This window comes from Peromyscus leucopus, chromosome 9 (assembly GCF_004664715.2).
Source record: "Peromyscus leucopus breed LL Stock chromosome 9, UCI_PerLeu_2.1, whole genome shotgun sequence".
NCBI classification, from domain to species: Eukaryota; Metazoa; Chordata; class Mammalia; order Rodentia; family Cricetidae; genus Peromyscus; species Peromyscus leucopus.
In genome coordinates, this window is record NC_051070.1 from 73,010,280 (window position 1) to 73,032,273 (window position 21,994).

General features: G+C 48.0%; 1 protein-coding gene across 2 annotated transcripts in view; it reads left to right on the forward strand.

Annotated features, from left to right (window-relative positions):
* The window catches only part of Tep1 (telomerase associated protein 1), a 46,258-nt gene that overhangs the window by 7,650 nt on the left and 16,614 nt on the right, over window positions 1-21,994 (forward strand). For both annotated transcript variants that reach the window (XM_028873541.2, XM_028873542.2), the window contains exons 6-28: window positions 529-690; window positions 996-1,073; window positions 2,496-2,620; window positions 2,783-2,940; window positions 6,492-6,601; window positions 7,362-7,452; window positions 7,652-7,838; window positions 9,700-9,868; window positions 10,335-10,493; window positions 11,410-11,487; window positions 13,200-13,330; window positions 13,820-13,879; window positions 16,296-16,454; window positions 17,231-17,407; window positions 17,673-17,793; window positions 18,657-18,781; window positions 19,022-19,135; window positions 19,228-19,345; window positions 19,480-19,674; window positions 19,767-19,942; window positions 20,027-20,183; window positions 20,363-20,542; window positions 20,977-21,069. In XM_028873541.2, the coding sequence (XP_028729374.1) occupies window positions 529-690; window positions 996-1,073; window positions 2,496-2,620; window positions 2,783-2,940; window positions 6,492-6,601; window positions 7,362-7,452; window positions 7,652-7,838; window positions 9,700-9,868; window positions 10,335-10,493; window positions 11,410-11,487; window positions 13,200-13,330; window positions 13,820-13,879; window positions 16,296-16,454; window positions 17,231-17,407; window positions 17,673-17,793; window positions 18,657-18,781; window positions 19,022-19,135; window positions 19,228-19,345; window positions 19,480-19,674; window positions 19,767-19,942; window positions 20,027-20,183; window positions 20,363-20,542; window positions 20,977-21,069 (3,123 nt within the window). The remainder of the gene's footprint in view (window positions 1-528; window positions 691-995; window positions 1,074-2,495; window positions 2,621-2,782; window positions 2,941-6,491; window positions 6,602-7,361; window positions 7,453-7,651; window positions 7,839-9,699; window positions 9,869-10,334; window positions 10,494-11,409; window positions 11,488-13,199; window positions 13,331-13,819; window positions 13,880-16,295; window positions 16,455-17,230; window positions 17,408-17,672; window positions 17,794-18,656; window positions 18,782-19,021; window positions 19,136-19,227; window positions 19,346-19,479; window positions 19,675-19,766; window positions 19,943-20,026; window positions 20,184-20,362; window positions 20,543-20,976; window positions 21,070-21,994) is intronic.

Consider the following 21,994-nt stretch of genomic DNA (forward strand, 5'->3'; position numbering starts at 1 on the left):
TTTGCTTATTGTTTCCTTTGTTCGCTGAGGAGATTTTTCAGACAGAGTAGCCTCTTCCTCGGTCTTCTTCTATCCAAGTGCCCAGAGGGAACATGTTTTCTCTGTAAGAGCCGAGTGGACTAATAACATAGTGAGACAAGGACTGGACCAAAGTTTGAGAAAAAAAAAAAAAATTGACCTTATTCTGGACATCCTTTATAATGATGACAGTGAGCTCAGAGAGGATCGCTGACTGGCCTTGTTCACGGAAATGTGGGAAATAGTTCCCTATTCTTTTCTGTGTAACTCTAGGGTCCTGGTGTGTGTGTGCGCGCGCGTGTGTGCGTGTGCGCGTGTGTGCGTGTGTGCGTGCGCGCGTGCGTGCGTGCGTGTGTGCGTGTGTGCGTGTGTGCGCCCGTGTGTGTGTGCGCCCGTGTGTGTGCGTGTGCGTGTGCATGTGCGTGTGTGTGTGTGTGTGTGTGTGTGTGTGTGTGTGTTAGGGGTGGGAGGTCGGGTCTCTCTTCTGCTGATCCCCTCTTTCCTCCACAGAGCCTGGCAGAAGGAGATGAGAAGAAGTTGGTGCCCCTGCCTGCCTGCCTCCGCGCTGCCATGACCGACAAATTTGCCCAGTTTGATGAGTACCAGCTAGCTAAGTACAATCCACGGAAACACCGAGCCAAGAAATGTCCTCGCCGGCCACCCCGACCCCAAGTCAGTCCTTGCCTCAGCCCTGGGTCTGCGTTCACAGCGCCTTTTCTCTGGGCAGGGAGGGATATGGGAACATGGTGAGCTTTGGGGCGCCAACACTGAATTATCTGGCATGTTTGTACATCAGAGAGCAAGGGAGCCAGAGAGGTCCAGGTGACCCGCGTGGAGCTGGGGCGAGAGAGAACAGGGTCACCCCCTGTGAACTCCCCAACTAATGGGCAGAGATATTCTTTCAGGGCTCCTGGAACGGGAATCTCCAGGGGCAACTTCTGTCTCCCTGTTTGAAGACATTTCTCTTGTCCCCGTAGAAAACAGAACAACCATTTTCAGAGCGAGGGAGATGTTTTCCCAAGAGCCTTTGGCCCCTTAAAAACGAACAGATTAAGGTGAGTCACTTGCTTGGGGGTTGTCTGTATGTGTGCACAATCCCTTCTGATTTAGAAATTAATTTAAAATTTTCTAAAATTAATTTAAAAATTATTAATTTTTTTATTTTTATATTTAGGAATTAATTTTTAAAAATTCCAGTAGCCAGTGTGGTAGACATTTACTTGTCTTTACCTGGGCATTCTCAGGTGTCATTATGTGGCTTGGTTCGGAGGGTAAAAGGATGGGATCTTTATTTTATTTTATTTATTTATTCATTTATTTATTTATTTATTTATTTATTTGGTTTTTCGAGACAGGGTTTCTCTGTGTAGCTTTGCGCCTCTCCTGGAACTCACTTGGTAGCCCAGGCTGGCCTCGAACTCACAGAGATCCTCCTGGCTCTGCCTCCCGAGTGCTGAGATTAAAGGCGTGCTCCACCACCGCCCGGCGGGATCTTTTTTAAATCTCTGTTGTTCTTGGTGTTATGCCTTGTTGACAGATGACATATCCAGTTGGATAAATGAATTTTAAAATGTTATAAAAGTATCTCCACACGCCATATAAAGTTTTTTTTATTTTATTTTATTTTATTTGTTTTATGGTACCTGTGTTGCGTCTGGGTACCACATATCTGCCTAGTGCTCTTAGAAGCCAGGAGAGGGCCCCTAAAATCCCTTGGGTTTAGAATTACTGACATTTGTGAGTCACCATGTGGTTGCTGGGAACTGAGCCCGGGTCCTCTGGAAGAGCAGTCAGTGCTCTTAACCACTGAGCCATCTCTCCAGCCCCTCACAGAGGGTTTTCAAAACAAACGATGCTGCCACTGTTATAGGCTTATGATACAGATAAGAGTTGCCTTCTTTTTCCTTGTCTGAGAGAATAGGGTGTTCTTTGTTCTTTTCTTTTTTCTTTCTTTTTTAAATAAGCCAATGATAACCCCTGATAGTTTAATCTTATATAAATGAAACACAGGGACTCCCAGAAAGCTGTTGTCTTTTTCCCCCTTTGTTATCTTTTGGAACCCAAAGAACTGTTAACTTCTATTTCTGTTTCTGTTTTGAGCTCCTCGTCCATGCTGCCCATGCTGCCTTGCATGCATGGGACCTGTTGTGTAGTTCTTTTGCCTTAGCCTTCCTGGTTGCTGGGGCTGTAGGAGTGTTGATGCTGCAGTGTTGATACTGCAGTGTGTAGCTGCAGTGTTGATGCTGCAGTGTGTAGCTGCAGCTCTGTCCTTGGGCCCCCCTTCCTTCCTGCAGGGTTTCCCCTGCTGTTGCTATCCTTGGTCCAAATCGGTTTTAGAGAATGAAATTGCCTCAATGGTATAGGCTCGCTTTACGCTTTACTTCCTGATCTGTATGGCAGGCATATGCTTTTATTTCTGATTCCCCCGTTGATCGTGGATGAAACGAACTCTGGGGTGCTCGGGGCTGTTTCCACAGTTTGAAGCAGCTTACAACGCGGCGCCAGAGAAAAAAAGTCCGCCAAGGTTCACTCTGAAGAAGTTGGTAGAGCAACTGCACATCCATGAGCCTGCCCAGCACGTCCAGGCCCTGCTGGGCTACAGGTGAGACACTGGATCTCAAGCACATTCCATTGCCGTGACCATCCCGGTTCATCCTCGGCTCTCACTGTGGCAGTTTTCGGCAGACCACGGTGTGAGCCGAACTTTGGCTCATTTCTACTTCGGTTAGCTTTGGAACGATAGGTGCTTTCTTCCCTCTCCTAGGTACCCAGCCACCCTAGAACTCTTTTCTCGGAGTCACCTCCCTGGGCCGTGGGATTCTAGCCGAGCTGGGCAGCGGATGAAGCTCCGAAGGCCAGAGACCTGGGAGCGGGAGCTGAGCTTGCGGGGGAACAAGGCTTCTGTCTGGGAGGAACTCATAGGTAGGTGGCCCTGACCACCATGGTCCTTTCCGGTCTTCCCCGTTCACGTGTTGGAGATTTTCACAAAATGGACCAGTTGTTTTGCAGTTTAACTTACATAACGAAAAATGATGGGAATTGTGAGGTTTGCTATTTGCCATACCGCTGTGGGCAGTGGAACTCGCTTAAAATAGTGTTGATGTCTTAGGTTGATCATTATTCCAGACATACTTAGGTGATACACAAGTCTTCAGAAACGCGGGACAAAAAAAGTGGTACCTCTTCCCTGTTTGTACCTGTATCAATATATCTGTAATTTATTCCAAATGAGGTAGGATTAGATCATGAGGTGTTAGAACTTCTGTAGAAATTCATGTAGGACCTGGAAATTTTAATTATTTCCCAATACTGATAAAAGAGAAAAAAAAATTCATATTGGGGAAGACCAAATTACCAGTCTTTTCTTTCTTCCTTTGTTGAATATTTTTAACTGTGAAAGGCTCTGTCATCCTTTCTTTTTTTGAAAGGGTTTATTTTATTGTGCATATGTGCATGTGAGTGCAGGTGTCCCCAGAGACCAGAATCGGGCATTGGATACCCTAGCGTCGAGTTATAGGAGTTCCTCTGAAAGAGCTGTCCTCACTATTAACTGCTGACTCACTCTCTTCAGTCCATTTTGAGGGCCTGGAAGATGGCTTAATGGCTAAGAACATGGGTTGCTCTTCAAGAGGGGCTGGGTTTGATTCCCAGCACCCACATGGTGGCTCACAACCATCTGTAATTCCAGTTCTAGAGGATCTCATACTCTCTTCTGGCCTCCACAGGACCAGGCGTGCCTGTGGTTCACAGACAGACATGCAGGCAGAACACCCATAGACATAAAATAAACGAATGATTTTAAGAAGAAAAAGAAAGGCTCCATTCTCTGTTTTTTTTTTTTTTGTTGTTTGTTTTGTTTTGTTTTTCAAGACAGGGTTTCTCTGTGTAGCTTTGTGCTTTTCTTGGAACTCGCTTTGGAGACCAGGCTGGCCTCAAACTCACAGAGATCCGCCTGCCTCTGCCTCCCGAGTGCTGGGATTAAAGGCATGCACCACCACCGCCTGACTCCATTCTCTGTTTTATATACTTTTCCCTTTGCTTCATCTCTTGTCTTTGGAAATTTCTCTTTGTTAAAATGTATGTAACTTTAGACCTTAATGGAATTTTTTAGACATCCAGTTTTGGAACTTGAGAAGCCCAAATGTCCTTTGCTGGCAGTTATCTACTATACCCAGGGCAACCTGAATTGCCTGGCTACTTATTATTCTCTCTGTGGGTGTCTCTGGTGATGTGTGTATCAGAATTACCTGGGAATTAAATGCCCACCCCCATCTGACAGCCTTGTCACCAATTCACAAGTTAAGATATAGTGATGAAGGGGCTTGGATGTGGTTAGGTGTGGCAATGCACACTTATAATGCTTGGGAAGCTGAGGCAAGAGGTTGACTAATTTGAGATCAGCCTGGAGAGCCTGTCTCAAGCAAACAGCACAAACAAATAACCAAGAAGGGTGTGATGTTGGGCTGACTCTATATGCATGTCTTTACTTCCTCCTTTCGGCTGAGAATCACTAACCCTGAAAATTTAAATTGTGACATTTACCTTGTTTGAGACTAATACCCATAGACTAAATCCCCTATGGTTAGTTTCTTTTTTCAAATTTTAATTTTATTTACTTATTTTATATGTATAGATAGATGTCTTAGTTACTGTTCTGTTGTTGTGAAGAGACATCATGACCGAAGCAACTCTTATAAAATAAAGCATTTAATTGGGGACTTGCTTAAAGTTGTAGAAGTTTAGTCCATTATCATCACAGAGGAGAGCCTGGCGGCATGCATAGCTGGAGCAGTAGTTGTGAGGTACATCCTGATCTGCAGGCAGAGAGAGGGAGGGAGGGAGGGAAGGAGGAGGAGGAGAAGAAGGAGAGAGAGAGAGAGAGAGAGAGAGAGAGAGAGAGAGAGAGAGAGAGAGAGAAAGAGGCTGGACCTGGCATGGGCTTTTGAAAACTTCAAGGCCCACTCCTACTGACACACTTCCTTGAACAAGGCCACTCCTCTTAATCCTTACAGTCCTTTCAAACAGCATTCAAATATGAGTCTGTGGGGGCTGTACTTATTCAAACCATTACAGTGGATGTTTTGCTTGCATGTATGTCTGTGAACCACATTTGTGCTTGGGGCCTGAAAATCTCAGAAGAAGGCATTGGATCTCCTTGGACCGGAGTTACAGATGGTTGTGAGCCATTGTGGGTGCTGGGAATTGAACCCAGATCCTCTGGGAGAGCAGCCAGTGCTAACTCCCGCTCTACTTTTTTATTTTGCATTAGAGTTTCTTTATATTGTCGAGGAGGTCCTAGTTTTCCCCCTGCTGAGACTGGAGGCATGCACCTAGCCCTAAAGGCGCGTATTTTCATTCTCTTCTTCTCCCCTCCCTTTTTGAGAACATCTACCTGTGTAATCCAGGCTCGTCTCAAACTGGAAATCTTTATTCTTCAGGCTCCCCAGTGCTGAGATTTTGTCTCCATGTGCGGTCACCTCGAGTGTTCTCTAAGGACAGAACACTGGTCGAGCTGGATATGGTGCTCACTCACACTATAATCCCACTGACTTAGGTCCATAACCAAACAACTGTTTTCCTTTTTTTTTTTATTTTTTGAAAGTAATGTTTATTTTTTGAAATTAAAATATAATTGCAGGGTTTCCCCCTTTCCCTTTCCTTGCTCCAAATCTTTCCATGTACTCACCCCTTGCTGTCTCTCAAATTCATGGCCCTTATTTCTTTGTTATATTCCTAAATACAGAAACACAACCTGCTCTGTCTGTATAAAGTAACCTGTGTGTACATGATTTCCTCTGTAGAGGACCTGAGTTCAGTTCGAAGCACCCACATCAGGTGGCTTACAGCCAGCCACCTGTAACTCCAGCTCCGGGGGATACTGTATCCTCTTCTGGCCTCTGTGTGCAAACAAGTGGTATACACTCCCCACACAGACATATCTTTTTAAAAGAAAAGAAATGGTATACACCTTCAATCCCAGAACTCAGGAGCCCGAGGCAGGTGAATCTCTGAGTTTGAGGCCAGCCTGGTCTATAGAGTGAGTTCCAGGACAACCAGGACTAAACAGGGAGACCCGGTTTTGAAAAAAAAAAGAAAAAGAAACTACACTATCTATTTGCTTGGGGGGGGGGCACTGTGTGGAAGGTCAGGGGACAGTTTGCTGTAGTCAGTTCTCACCTTGCATCAAGTGGATGGAAAAAGAGGCATGCGTTCTACCATTTGAATCACAACTGAAGCCAACAGATAGTGACATAAGTTGTTATTGAAACACCTGTCCCATAAGCAGAGTTATAGAGATTCTACTCTCCAGTCCAGGCCAATCCTTGTGTTGTATTCCTGGATCTCTAGAACATTTTGAGTAGAACGTACTGCAATCTCCCATTTGAGCTTCTGTGAGGCTCTGTGTTTCCTGCTGTGGGCTGCAGCTCTGTGCCTGTCACTCACTCACGTTGTCCTGTCCCCCACGTCTGAAGACAATGGGAAACTCCCCTTCATGGCCATGCTCCGGAACCTGTGTAACCTGCTGCGGACTGGGATCAGTGCCCGCCACCATGAACTTGTTCTTCAGAGACTACAGCATGAAGTGAGTGTGATCAGTGGGGAGTGTGTGGCTTGGCAACCGGATGCTGGTCAGGAGATGCTGCATCCCTGGTGGCCAGCTCTTCCACATGGCTGAGAACGGTCACGGCTAACAGCTGGTTTCTGTGTGAGATGTAAGAGGTCTGGAAACACAGATGTGCTGGGAAGGACAGGTCTTGGGGTCAATCTTTCAGAAATTACAATAGAGAGTAATAACTTTCGTGTTTACTTTGTAAACTCAAAAACATACAGAAAGATCCTCCTCTATAAATTAACTCACTTCAGGAGCAGTGTGGTATAAAAAAGTGGGGCGCTGGGGGATAGGTGGCTGGAAGAGGGTACGAACACCAGCTGCTCTTCCAGAGGACCTGGATTTGATTCCCAGCACCAATGGCTCACAACCGTCTGTAACTCCATTTTGAGGGGTTCTGGTGCCCTCTTCTTGCCTCTGTAGGTACTGGGCATATACATATGGTGTACATATACACCTAAACATACATGTTTAGGCAAAACACCCATACACATATTTTTTTTTAATTAAAAAAAATAGAAAGAAAGAAATGGGCCTCCTGTTACATCCTCTTTTAGCCTCTTTTCATATCTTTCTTTCCTTTCCTCCTCTGTTTCTTCTTGAAATCTATTTTTTTTTTCTCTTTACTGTCCTCTAAGCCTGGTAGAGTTACTGCTTCATTTCCCTGGTCCTGTAGGCCCCATGACCCTCTTCTTTCCTGGTCCTCTGCTCACAGTTCTTCCTTGTTTTTCAGAAATCTGTGATTCACAGTCGGCAGTTTCCCTTCAGATTCCTTAATGCTCATGATTCTATCGATAAACTTGAGGCTCAACTCAGAAAAAACGGTAATTTTCTTTCTCTTCTGATTCCTGTTTGCCTCTCAAGTGTAAATGAGACAAAACTCAGGTAATTTCAGCCTCTTGCTTTGCAGACAGGGTGTGGTGGAACCACTGCCCAGACCCCTGCCAGCCCGAAGGGTAGGGGTTTAGAAGACGAAGGTTAATAGACGTTGCCTGACTTGGATATTTTCCTGTTACCACACAGCATTGCCCTTCCCTTCCAATACAACATTGATGAGGCGGATAATGATCAGACACTCGAAAAATATCAAGAGGCCTGCCAACCCGAGGCACCTGCGCGCCCTGACGCGTCGGCAGCTCCGGGTGGCCATGACTATACCTGTGATGTACGAGCAGCTCAAGTGGGAGAAGCTGAGGCTGTACAAGGCCAGGTATGTGCTCGCCAGCAGGGAGAGAGGCGGGACAAAGGAGCCAGCTGGGAACCAGCCATCTGTTACCCTCCAGAGATGCGCTTGTCAATCACTCAGGGCTGCACGCCTATTTGGTTCTCGTCACTTTTACACCGAAACCCAGTCTTTAGCCCTGATATTTAACGTTGTTCTGTGGAAATTACGAAACCCAGACTTCTCCAGCTTCCACTTTGTTGCTTGAGATTATTTCATTGGTTCCGGCGGGGTCTGTGAATGTGTGTGGCATCTCTTGCTGCAGGCTGAGTGATAATTGGGTGTCAACTGCCTGATTGTGGGTCGTGGGGAGTCAGGGCCTTGAACTTGGGTCCTCTGCAAGAGCAGTACACACTCTTAATCTTTGAGCCATCTCTCTAGCCCGAGACAGAGTCTCTTGCTGTAGCCTAGGCTGGCCTTGAATCCAGCTGTTCTCAAATGCGAGATCCTCCTGTCTCAGACTCCTCAGTACTGACATTACAGTTGTGTGCCAGCATGTTTAGCCTAAACTCCTTAGTTCAATGGATGGCATTCATTGATGATTTTTGCCTTAGCCAGATTGTATTATTGGCAATTGGAGGATGAGTTTTCTGTCATGCTGTTGTATTTATTAGCTGGAAATCTAAAAAGTGATTCCCTTATCTGCTATATCCTTTGGGAGGTGGAGGCCTGAGGATCAGCAATGTGAAGGTAGCCTGGTCTATGTGAGACCTTATCTCAAAAATAAAGCCCCTCTGGCTAGAGCGATGGACGGCTAAGTGGTTAAGAGCAACAGATGCAAATCCCACCCCTCAGAGCTCAGGGAACCCCGCAGAAAAGGAAGCAGAAAGAGTGTAAGAGCCAGAGAGGATGGAGGACACCAAGAAAACAAGGTCTTCTACGTCAGCGTAATTAAAGCTCACATAAACTCACAGAGACCGAGGCAGCATGCACAGGGCCTGCATGGGTCTGCACCAGGTCCTCCGTGTGTACTTTATGGCTTCTAGTTTAGTGTTTTTAGGGATTCCTGAGTATGCGGATGAGTGGGTCTCTGATCCTTACACCTTTTCTTCAGCTCTTTTCCTTCTGTTGGTTTGTCTTGTCCAACTTTGATGTGATAGTTCTTGCTTTATCTTATATTTTATTTTATTATATTTTATTATTATCTCTTAGAAGCCTGTCCTTTAATAGACAGAACGGGAGTGGATCTGGATGGGACGGGAGGTGGAGAGGACATGGGAAGAGTGGAGGGAAGGGAAACCATAATCAGGACATATTAGAGAAGAAAATAATCTATTTTTAATAAAAGGAAAACAACAACAACAAAACCAAACCTATAAATAAAAATTTTAAAGGAAACACTGGATGCTTTTCAGAAAATCTGGGTTCTAATCCCCCCCCCCACACACACACACACTGTGTGGTAGCTCACAGCTGTCTTTAACTCCATTCTCAGGGGATCCAACACCATCTTCTGGCCTCTGCAGGCTTTGCACATAGGTGGTGCACAGACGTACGTGTAGGCAAAAACACTCATCCACACACAATAACAGAATGGTGTTGAGAAATGCATAGCCCCTAAACAGACTTGTAGCTGTTAAGCCCTGCCTCTTGAAGCAAGTGCAGATGAGCATGGCAGGCAGTTTCTTTGGGCACTGCCTCTGAGTCCCTGTGGAGAAAAGGAAAGCCTCTATGGCAGCCTGGGGGTGTGGGTGTGTGTGTGTGGGGGGGCAGTGCTGGAGGAGGGGGAGAATGGACGGGAGTGGCACATTTTTGTCTTTCCAGCTGCTTCAGAGCTGCAGACGGACAAGCTTCTGAGCCCCACCCCCCCACCCCCCCACCCCCGTGTCTGTGTCTTTTCTTGCTGCAGACAGTGGAACTGTGATGTTGAGTTGCTGGAGCGGTATCGCCAGGCCCTGGAAACGGCTGTCAACCTCTCTGCGAAGCACAACCTGCCCCCCATGCCAGGCCGGACCCTCTTGGTCTATCTCACAGATGTAAACGCCAACAGGCTCTGTCCCAAGAGTCACTCACGAGGGGTAAAGGAATAGAAGAACCTCTTCCAAGGGGCCGGCAGGGTGTAGGTAGGGTCTCGAGAGGACTTCGTGTCTCTCTGGTTCTCTGAGAGCCACCACGGAAGCCGAAAGAAGTGGTGTGGATTTGCTTCCAAGTTGTTGTTTCCCTGGGATAATTTTAGTCAGTCTTGCGTATGCATCATAATACTAACGTTTCGAGTTTGGCTGGCTAAGAATGGCCGCTAAATGTCTGTCCCAAGTGTATCTCCGACCCACCGTGCTGTGTCCCGGTATTGACTTGGGCAGGGATTCTGACTGCTTCCTGCTCCCCCCAAGTCCGGTTTTCCCAGATGGCTGCTGAAGGTGACCCCTCCAGAGAGACCCACAGCCCTTCTCCCCATTCCTCCAAACCGAGAGTTTGGCCTCCAGGGCCGGGTAGGCGAGGGTGGGTTCTAAAGTTTGACTTCCCGACGGAGCTTCTTTCTGTCAGCCCCCCCTGAACTACGTGCTGCTGTTGATCGGAATGATGGCAGCTCGGGCGGAGCAGGTGACGGTTTGGTTGTGTGGAAGAGGAGCTATGAAGATGCCGGTCCTTGAGACCGATGAAGGCATCCTGAAGACTGCCATCAAACTCCAGGCCCAAGTCCAGGTCAGAAGTGTGCCCCCACTACCCCCGGAATACCTAAAGGACAGGAGCTGGGAGCCTCTCCAATAGGAAAGGCGTGACTATCCAGGCGTCACAGTGCACACCTGCAGTCCCAGCACTCAGGAAGCAGAGGCCAGAGAAAGGCAGGTTTGAGGTCAGCCTGGGATACATAGCTGTTTTTCTTTTTCTTTCTTTCTTTTTTTTTTAAAGAAGCATATATGTTGGGCATGGTGGCCCATGCCTTTAATCCCAGCACTTGAGAAGCAGAGGCAGACGGATCTCTGTGAGTTCCATGTCAGCCTGACCTACATAGTGAGTTCCAGACTAGTCAGGACTACATAGAGAGACCCTGCCTCAGGAAAGAAAAAGGAAAAAAAAATAATAAAAAATAAAAAAGAAGCACAGACATACATAACTTTGAAGATTTCTCAAATAAATTGACACTGTTTTTTTTTTTTTAAAGTTATATTAGCCTTTCATTGTCATAATGAAATGCTGGAGGCAGGTTAACTTTATAAAGGAAAGATGTTTATCTTGATCACAGTTCTTGAGGCCTGAGGGCGTGGCACTGGCATTGGCTGACTCTGGTGAGGGTCTCATGGCAGGTGGGGTGTGGAAAATACACGTGGAAGGAAAGGGTTGCACCCTGAAACAAGCTAGAGAGGGATTTCAGGCTCAAGTTTTTACAGCTTATTTTTGCAGAACCTCAGACTCTTGGAGAGTACGTTCCTAATAGCTAAGGACATCTCACTATGCCTCACCTATCAATACGATGGTCTGTGGTCCCCTCTTTCTATCTCACAGTGGGATCAGATTTCAACACACGAGCCCATAGGGAATACCTTCAAACTGCATGCAGGGCAGAGCATCTATGCTATACCTCAGGCACAACCTTCTAACCCAAGTTTCTTTCCATCAGGAGTTGGAAGAAAATGATGATTGGTCCCTGGACACTTTTGGGAAACACCTGCTGTCCCTGGCTGTCCAAAGGACCCCTGTGAGTCCTACTCAGTTCCTATGAAACGCTCCCTGCTGGCATTTCCTCCACAACCTGTCCTTCCTGTGTGTGGTCTCCTGTAGTGGAGGCTGGCCTTCCACACCTGTTGTTCTGCCTCTGCCTCCCAAGTGCTGGGGTCCCAGAGGTTCGAGATGTGCCTAGCTGCTTCTCATTTCTTGACCCTTCATCGTGACCTTTCCTACTTTGCAGTGTTCTTATCAGCTCACTGCTCAGTGTAGTCCCCCAGACAGGGTTGTGCAGTTAACGATAAATGAAAAATAAGAGTGTTTCTTTAATAACGCTTGGTAGTTCCCATAGTGTGGATTGTTTGACAGCCCTCAAGCTGCATACATTATGTCACTAAATATAGAGCTGGGCAGAAATACTCAGCAGCTTGTCACTGCATTGTATTTCCACAGCACCGAGGTAATAGTGGAATGTAATAAGATAATTAGAAGGCAATGCATTTTGAGAATGTATTACCGTTGTCTTAAATATAATAGACATATTGTAGTGTTGAGAGTTGAGGTCAGGGCAAGTGCTTCCCCTTGAACTATACCCATAAGTGAAGGCGGAGTTTTCCTCTGCCAACAGCTGCTCCCAAATAACCACTCAGGAACTTAACATAAATTATAAATGTTTGGCCGATAGCTCAGGCTTATTACTAACTAGCTCTTACAGCTTAAATTAACCCATTGTTATTAATCTATGTATTGCCACCTGGCTCGTGGCTTTACCTGTCCTCCAGCATTATCTTGCTCCCTCTGTGTCTCCTGGTGACTCCACTGACCCCGCCCTTCTTCCTCCCAGCCTTCTCAGTTTGGCTGTCCCACCTGTACTCGTGCCTGGCTGCCAGCCAGTCAGTTCTTTATTAACCAATGAGAGTAATATGTATTCACAGTGTACAGAAGGATAATTCCACAGCACATAAGCCCTTTATTTATAGAACTGAATGTTTTAAATGGCCATGTTGACTGTGGGCATGTAGAGAATGTACTTAGCTTAGCATGCTCAAGGCCCACACCAATAAATATAAAATAGTCAAGCTTAAGAACTGACTCACAGCCAGGCGTGGTGGCACACACCTTTAATTCTAGCAGAGGCAGGAGGATCTCTGTGAGTTCAAGACCAGCTTGGTCTACATAGTGAGCTCCAAGACAGCCAAGACTATATAGAAAGACCTTGCTCAAACAAAACAAAAAATAGCCGGGCGGTGGTGGCGCACGCCTTTAATCCCAGCACTCGGGAGGCAGAGGCAGGCGGATCTCTGTGAGTTCGAGGCCAGCCTGGGCTACCAAGTGAGTTCCAGGAAAGGCGCAAAGCTACACAGAGAAACCCTGTCTCGAAAAACCAAAAAAAAAAAAAAAAAAAAAAAAAAAAAAAAAAAAAAAAAGAAAGAAAACCAACCAATCAAACAAAACTGTCTCACAAAATGAGCAATCATCTCTCATGGGCATGAATAGGCGTCACAACACTGTGCTCCCCCCTCCCACTTCTTTTTATTTTCTTCCTGTCCCTGCTGTCCTGGCTTCTTTGATGCTACCCTAAGTTGGGGTGTAGTGGTGTGTCTCCTAAGCACTCTTAGGAGCTGCAGTTTCCTTTCCCCCTTGGAATTCTAACCCTTCAGTCTTTAGATGTCTTGATGCTCTGAGCTCATCCATGTCTATTCAAGCCTTGTTCCCTGGTCTCAGCCTCCTCTTTTCATCTTACAGGTTGACAGGGTCATCCTGTTTGGCCAACAGATGGATACCGAGTTGCTGAATGTAGCCAAACAGATGATCTGGCAGCATGTGAACCCCAAGTGCCTCTTTGTTGGTGTCTTCCTACAGAAAACACAGTACATGTAAGGATGCTGGTCGGTCTTGTCCAGGGTCTGAAGGCAGTGATCCCTGTTTCCTGTAATCTCCTACCAAAGTCTTACTTACTTGAAACTTCCTGTCTCTTGCTTTCTTACTTCATTAATTCAATGGAACTTAAGTTTCTAGGACCTTCTTTGAAGTCTTTTTACCCCTTTGTGCTATTGAAAACTAGGCCCAGAGCTTTGTTCCTTCTAGGCAAGCATCCTACCACTGAGCTTACTCTGGTCACATAATTCTATTAAGACGAGACTGGGTGCACTCAGAGTGATATGGCTATAGATCACAAACCTATTATATAGAGACAAAGTATATAGCTTAAGGTGTTGGGAAATAGACTCTAGGTCTATAGTCTGGCTTTGAACTTGCCATCTTCTTGTCTTCACAGGACAGGTGCTGGGACGGCAGGTGTAATCCACCACACCTGGCTCCAGGCATCGATTTTGGTGTTTAGTGACTGCTTCTTCTTTTGCCAGATCACCCAATTTGAATCCCAATGATGTGACGCTCTCAGGCTGTACTGATGGAATACTGAAGTGAGTAGAGAGTGGGCATTAGAGGGGATGGAAGCTGTGTTAGAATGGCCTTAGGAGAGTCTCCATGCCTGTTAGCATTTACTTACTTTTCAAAATAAGATGGTTTATTTTCTGTCCCAGGTGTCTAGGCTTATCGGCAACACAGTGTGACAGGGATTCCAGCCTTCACTGATTTTTTGTTTTGTTTTGTTTTGTTTTGAGACAGGGTTTCTCTGCGTAACAGTCCTAACTGTCCTGGAACTCGATTTGTAGACCAGGCTGGCCTCGAACTCACAGAGGTCCACCTGCCTCTGCCTCCCGAGTGCTAGAATTAAAGGCGTGCGCCACCGCCGCCGCCGCCGCCACCACCCGGCACCTTCACTGTCTTAATGTTTGATCACCCTCAATAGCCTCTACCTCCTGACTAGAGATAATGTTTCAGTTCTGTCTTAGATACGTCCAAGTTTGTGCAATACTCAATGAAAGAGGAAAAGTGGGCTGGAGGGTCGGATCACTGGTTAAGGGTGTATACTGCTCTTGCAGAGGACATAGATTTGGTTCCCAGGACCCACTGGAGGTGGCTCACAGCTGCCTGTAACTCCAACTCCAGAGGGATCCAACAACTGTCTGCAACTCCAGGAGATCTGATGCCTCTGACCTCTATAGACACTCCACTTATGTTCACACACCCACAGACATACACACAGACAAATGATTAATTTTTTTCTTTAAAAAAAAAATGAGATCTTGGGGCTGGAGAAATAGTTCAGAGGTTAAGAGTACTGACTTCTCTTCCATAGGTCCTGAGTTCAATTCCCAGCAACCACATGGTGGCTCACAACCATCTATAGTGAGATCTAGTGCCCTCTCCTGGTGTGCAGACATACATGCAAGCAGAACACTGTATACACATAAAAATAAATCTTCAAAAAAAATTTTAAAATGAGATCTTTCCAGTTTTCCATTTTATTCAGTTATTTTTTGCAATGTATTTCATATTTGAATTTTTGTCATAATTATCTTATTTATTTATTTCCTTATTTTTTTAGCTTTTGAAATTAAATCATAATTGCTTCATTTCCCCCTTTTCTTTCCTTTCTCCAACTCCTCCCATGTCCTGCTCCTCTTGCTTCCTCTCCAATTCGTAATCTCCTTTTCTTTGTTATTGTTATACACACACACACACACACACACACACACACACACACACACACGAATACGGCTTGCTCAGTTTGTTTGCTGTTGCTTGTATGTGTATGATTTCAGGCATGACCACTTGGTATTGGACGACAACGTTGAAGGTTCATCCCCAGGGAACACGATTTCTTCTACTCTCAGAATTCCTTAGTTATGACATTTTTTGTTTGGGGCTGGGCCCAGTGAGATTCGCCTCTTCAGTGTTAGTGGGTCTATCGGTATTGTACTTGTTCGGGTCTTGTTCAGGCAGCCACACACAGACATGTACACAAACACATAATTGAAACTTAAAAAAAAAATAGTTTTAGAAAGGAAAGGAAAGCGGAGTGTAGTGATAGACACCTTTATTCCCAGCATTTGAGAAGCAGTAACGGGCAGACCTCTGATTTTTAGATCAGTTTTGTCTACATATTAAGTTCCAGGATAGCCAAGGCTGTATACTGAGACCTGGTTACCCCCCCCCCCCCAAATAAATAAAAGAAAGAAAAGGAAAGGAAAAGAGATATAAGAAATGACATTACTTATTTTTATCTTATGTGTGTGAGTGTTTTGCCTGTTTATGTGTATCTGTACTATGTGTGCACCCATGGCCAAGGCCAGAAGAGGTTGTCGAACTCCCCGGAACTAGAGTTACAAACAGATGGGTGCATCCATGTGGACACACGGGTGGTGGGAACCAAACCCGTGTCCTCTGGAAGGGCTGCGAGCGCTCTCTAGCCTTTGTGTCTGTTTGCTCGCCTTACATCGTCTTCGGATTGTCACCCATGCTCTTCAGCTCATGTTGGGAAGCCTCAAGCAACTGGGAGCTTTTGTAGTTGCTACAGAGCTGATCACCCAAGACGGGGAGAGTCTTAACCTGTAACTTTGGCGCAGCCCCGTCTTCTAATAGGGATCTTAAAGCCGCCATGCACAATGAGTGGGAGGGGCTGGGCCAGTGTCTTCCTTCATCTTCAGTGTTCTGTAGTCTCATTCATTTTCAAGCGTGCTTTCCCAGCTTATGGTTATCTTTTATGTTTGGCTAGTCTTGAGATGGGGGTCTCATTATATAACCCAGGGTGACCTCAGCCTGTGATCCTCCAGGCTGAAGTCGAGAACTGGGGACATGAGCTACCAGGCCTGCTTTGTGTCTGTCTTCCTAAGGGGTGCCACTGAACTGGGCAGGCATGTGTCCCCTGTTTCTCTTGGCACACCTTCCTGGTTCTGATCGCTAATATTGCGTTCTCACTGTGCTTTTCGTTAGGTTCATCGCGGAGCATGGAGCCTCTCGTCTTCTGGAACATGTGGGCCAACTAGATAAAGTCTTCAAGATTCCCCCACTCCCAGGAAAGACACAGGGCCTGTCCCTCCGGCCGCTGGAGGAGGACATCCCAGGCCCCTTGGGTCTTCTTTCCCAGCATGGGTCAGTCAAGGTTCTGGGTCTTAGTGAACTGGGAGGGTTGCCATCCGAACCTGGAGAAATCCCGTGACTGCCATTCTGTCTGCGGAGGTGGTTCTCCTCCCCAGGCAGGGGCTTCCTGGAAACTGTCAGGTTTTGAACCTATTCCTTAGTTAACTAGAAAACAAAAACAAAAACAAACAAACAAAAACAACATTTGAATGCAGCAGACTCCATGACGATATAACCAGGGCTTAGGCAAAAGGTTCAGAGCACAGGCTTTGCCAGATGATAGCTTAGATTGGTTGTTTAATTTCTTCCTTCCTTCCTTTCTTTCTTTCTTAGTTTTTTGAGACAGGGTTTCTCTGTGTAGCTTTGCACCTTTCCTGGAACTCACTCTGTAGCCCAGGCTGGCCTCGAACTCACAGAGGTCCACCTGCTTCTGCCTCCTGAGTGCTGGGATTAAAGGTGTGCGCCACTACCACCCGGCGGTTGTTTAATTTCTTAAAGGTATAGTTAAGGTTAAAATTTGCCTGGAAGTATCCTATTGATCAAATAGCAACTGTGTAATAATAGTTTTCTGAAAAGGCACATAAGAGAAATGGCAAGTAGGGTTGAGATTTCAGGTTTTTGCAGTTGGTCCCACAGCTAGGCTATCCTGTGGAGGCCTGGAAGGCACCCTTCTGCCATCTGTTGTGGAGGGTTTACTTCAAGTGCAGAAGGCTGAATTGCGCTTATGGCTGCGGACTTGAGATGGTGACTGACCCCTAGGCTGAATCCAACCCTCCCCTTCCCGCCAGGTGGCGCAACATCCGGCTTTTCATTTCGTCCACTTTTCGGGACATGCATGGGGAGCGAGACTTGCTGATGAGATCGGTCCTACCAGCTCTGCAGGCCCGAGTGTTGCCCCACCGCATCAGTCTTCATGCTATTGACCTGCGCTGGGGTATCACCGAGGAAGAGACCCGTAGGAACAGGTACAGGGCCACAGCGAAGAGGGGCTGGGGCAAGGATGAGAGGATGGAGTGGTGCAGTCAGGTAATCAGGGCTGGGACCGCAAGAACCAATGAGGGTGAGGGCGGGGCTTTGCCTCTTAGATACCAACAGGACCATTCCATCTCCACGTTGCTCAGTACGAGTCAGGAACCTCTCCCTGTATTTTTGCCTGGATTGCTTAGAACTGCCCCCCCCCCCCCACACACACACCGTGATTCCTTTCTGTCCCCCTAATCGTACCTACAGACAACTGGAAGTGTGCCTTGGGGAGGTGGAGAACTCAGAGCTGTTTGTCGGGATTCTGGGCTCCCGCTATGGCTACGTTCCCCCCAGCTATGACCTGCCTGACCATCCTCACTTCCACTGGGTAAGAGAGACGAGGTTGGAGGGGCTGGGGAGGAAACAAGAGTGGGAAAAGCCAGCTTGACAGGAACGCTGGAGTGATGCTCCACGGGTCCTTGAGTCTTGACGTGGGACACAGGCAGAAGACTCTACAAAACTGGCCTAGAGGAAGTGACTCCTTTGGGAAGGAACTTTGGCCTGGGTTCTCAGAAGGTTGAGGGTTCTCAGGGGGTCTGCTTGGCCTTGGCCGTCAGACAGACCTGGTTTTGCCCTCCCTTTGGACATTTGTAGGTTGTGTGGCTTCTTGGAAACAGAGTGATCTAAATTAGCCTCAGTTTCAACACATATTAAATAGAAACAACATCTACATTTCAGAGTTACTATTAGATAGAATTTTATTTAGCTGGGTGTATACCCGAGATTTAGCTGGGTGCATACCCGAGATTTAGCTGGGTGCATACCCGAGATTGGGTAGGAGGGTCAGGAGTTCCAGGCCATCCTGGACAAGTAAGTGACATTATCTCGGAATATAATGAAAAAGGTCAGGGAAGCTGGACATGGACATGGTGGCTCACGCCTTTAATTCCAGCACTGGGGAACACACACACACACACACACACACACACACACACACACACACACACACGGTCTGGGAATACAGCTTAGTGGTAGAGTACTTACTTGTCTACTATGTGTAAGGTTCTGAATTCAGTCTCCAACTGTGAGGGGGAAATGTATTTTAAAACACTCAGTACTTGTCAATCATTTTGGTAATTGTTAGCTGGTAACTACATTTTACTGCCTGTGTCTGGGGTAAGGGTAATCTCGGGCATGTGAAGGTGTCCACACTTGGGATTGACCGTGCCCGTGTCTTCCTTCTCCATGTAGGCCCAGCAGTACCCCTCAGGGCGTTCTTTGACAGAAATGGAGGTGATGCAGTTCCTGAATCGTAGCCAACGCTGTCAGCCCTCTGCTCAAGCTCTTGTCTACCTCCGAGACCCTAGTTTCCTCAGGTAACTTCTGTTGCTACCCAGTCAGATTTTCCTCCACGGAAAGCCAGGCAGGTTCAGTCCTCAGCCCCCAGCATCCAGTGCTGAAAGAGGAAACAGGTCCCAGAGAGCAAGTCTTTGCCACCCCAGGTCAGATCTCAGGCTGAGTGCAAAGTTTGAGGGAGCCAGAGCCTTGTCTCCTGGCCGATTCTGGAGGCCAGTCCCTGCGTCTGGCCTCACCCCTGGGGTGTCTTTGGTGGTCAGCTCTGTGCCGGATGCCTGGAAACCTGACTTTATTTCTGAGTCAGAAGAGACTGCACATCGGGTCTCAGAACTGAAGAGATACCTACACCAACAGAAAGAAGTTACCTGTCGCGGGTGAGCTGCGGGAGGTGGAGGCACCCGTCCCGGGGAGGTGTGGTGAGGGGAGCCGGGCCTGCTCTGACTGCTTCTGTTTGCATTACCTACAGGTACACCTGTGAATGGGGAGGTGTAGCAGCTGGCCGGCCCTATACTGGGGGCTTGGAGGAGTTTGGACAGTTGGTTCTCCAGGATGTGTGGAGCATGATCCAGAAGCTTTACCTGCAGGTTAGCAGGAGTGCTGATGGCCGGGGAGCAAGTTTGGTAATCCTGGGTGGGAAGCAAGTGGGTGGTGGGGGGGTTGGGTTTTAGGCCGGGAGGTCCTGAGGAAGCATGAAGACATGGTGCCCTGTGACCCTCAGCCTGCGGCCCAGTTGGAGCAGCCAGCAGCCATGTTGGATGATGATTCGATCCAGGCCAGCTTTCAGCAGCTGAAGAACCCGCCGAGTCCTGCACGGCCACGCCTTCTTCAGGATACAGTGCAGCAGCTGATGCTGCCCCGTGGGAGCCTGAGCCTAGTGACTGGGCAGGCAGGACAGGGAAAGACTGCCTTCCTGGTATGAGTCTCAGGCTTGGGAGCTGAGGAGGTGGCGAGGGGAGGTTATGCACGGACTAAAATGTAAACATGGTTTTGTTCTGCCCCATGCAGGCATCCCTCGTGTCAGCGCTGGGGGCCCTCAGCCAGCCCCGCGTGCCCCCCTTAGTTTTCTTCCACTTTTCAGCAGCCCGCCCCGACCAGTGTCTGGCCCTCAGCCTTCTCAGACGCCTCTGCACCTATCTGCATCGAAAACTGCAAGAGCCGAGCGCCCTCCCCGGCACTTACAGGTGGGCGGGCACCCCCAAGATTAGCCAGCGCCCTTGCCCACCCTGCTCCTCCTCCACCTCTGACCCTGACCTCGTCACACACAGAGGCCTGGTGTGGGAACTGCAGCAGAGGCTGCTCCCCAAATCCGCTCAGTCACTGAAACCTGGCCAGACCTTGGTCCTTATTGTCGACGGGGCGGATAAGTTGGTGGGTCAGAATGGACAGCTGACTTCGGACTGGATCCCCAAGTCCCTTCCCCGGGTGAGTGTGAGGCCAGGCTGAGAAAGGAGAGGGGTTGGAGAGGAGGGTGCCGTGGAGTTGTAGGGAGAGGGACCTGGCTAACGCTGTTCTATCCCCACCACCCCACCCCACCCCCACCCCCACCCCCCGCGCCTCCTCCGCCCCGCCCCCAACCTTGTTCCTTTGTGCAAATGTCACAGCGAGTGCACCTGGTGCTGAGTGTGTCCAGTGACTCAGGCCTGGGAGAGACCCTTCAGCAAAGTCAGGGTGCTTCCGTGGTGGCCTTGGGGCCTCTGATCCCGTCTTCGAGGGCTCAGCTTGTGAGAGACGAGCTAGCACTGTATGGGAAACGGCTGGAGGAGTCGCCTTTCAACAACCAGGTTGGGCCCAGACCGGGACTGGTGGGGATGTAGGGTGAATCGGGGAGCCATGAGGTTACAGCTGCTGAAGCCAACTAGCTGCCTCCCTAGGACCACTCTTTAGCTGTCTCCAGATCTCTCTGCCAGGGGAGATTGTTATTGCTAGAAAGCTCTGATTTCTCAGAAGACCACCTAGACTTTTCCGTGGTGGACAGTCTCCCTGGGGAGGGTGAGTAGAATCATGGCGGAGGTGGGCTAGGCTGAGCTGGGGAAGGGGAAGTTTTCCTGACAGGATCTGGCTGGGAAGCCGGAGGGGGCTTGTATCGTGAGATGATGTCGTGTGCCCATCCCTCAATTAAACCCTCAGGGGAGGAGCCGCTTGGTGCTGTAGCAGAGGTGAGCTGCGGTAGACGGACTTCCCTAGTCCCCGTGCTGAATCCTCCCACTTCCCCCAGATGCAGCTGCTGCTGGTAAAGCAAGGCTCGGGCCTGCCCCTGTACCTGCACCTCGCCACTGACTACCTGAGGCTCTTCACACTCTATGAACAGGTGGGTCGCTCCTCGTCCACAAAGTGCTAACCTATCTCCCATTGCCGTTAGCCTTCCGGGGCTCCGTGTCTCATGCCTGTCTGTCTTAGTTGCTTTTCTGCTGTTGTGATAAAAGGCCCCGACACAGGTAGCTTAGGAAGGAGGCGTTTATTTGGCTTATAGTCCGAGTTTATAGTCCATTGTCACGGGGTTGTTATCGTGGCAGGAACTCGGGGCAGCTGGTCACCTTGCACCTGCAGTCAGGAAGCAAAGAGCTATAAATCTTTGTCCTCAGCACGGTTTTGCTTTTTAACACAGTGCAGGATATCAGCCAAGGGAATGAAACCACCCACAGTCGGTAGGTCTTTCGACCTCAAGGTCTCAGGACATGGCCAGACTGACACCTGATTCTTGGCTAAAATAACCACACAAACAGGCCCTATCCAGGTTCCTGATAAAGTCCTTGTTGCTCATTGGAACTTCTGGCGTCACTTTTTTTTTTTTTCTTCTTACTTTCATTTTCTTTTGCTGTGATAAAACACACTGGCAGAGGCTACTTAAGGGTGTAAGGATTTCTTCTGGCTCACAGTTCATGGGTAGAGTCCATCATGGCGGGGAAGCCAAGAGGAGCTTGAGTCAGGAAGCCGAGAAGGATGAATGCGTGCTGCTGCTCAGCTTCCTTGCTTTAAAAAAATCATTAGATTTATTCATCTTATTTTACGTGTGAGCGTCCGACCTGTATGTGTACTGTGCTGTGTGTGTGCTCGGTGCCCGAAGGGGTCAGAAGAGGGCATCGGATCCTCTGGAACTGGAGTTACAGATGTTTGTGAGCCATCATGTGGGTCTGGGAATTAAACCCCAAGTCCTCAGCCAGAGCAACAAGTGCTCCTAACTCCCGAGCCATCCCTCCACCCCCTCAGCCTCCTTTCTAGTCCAAATCCATCCA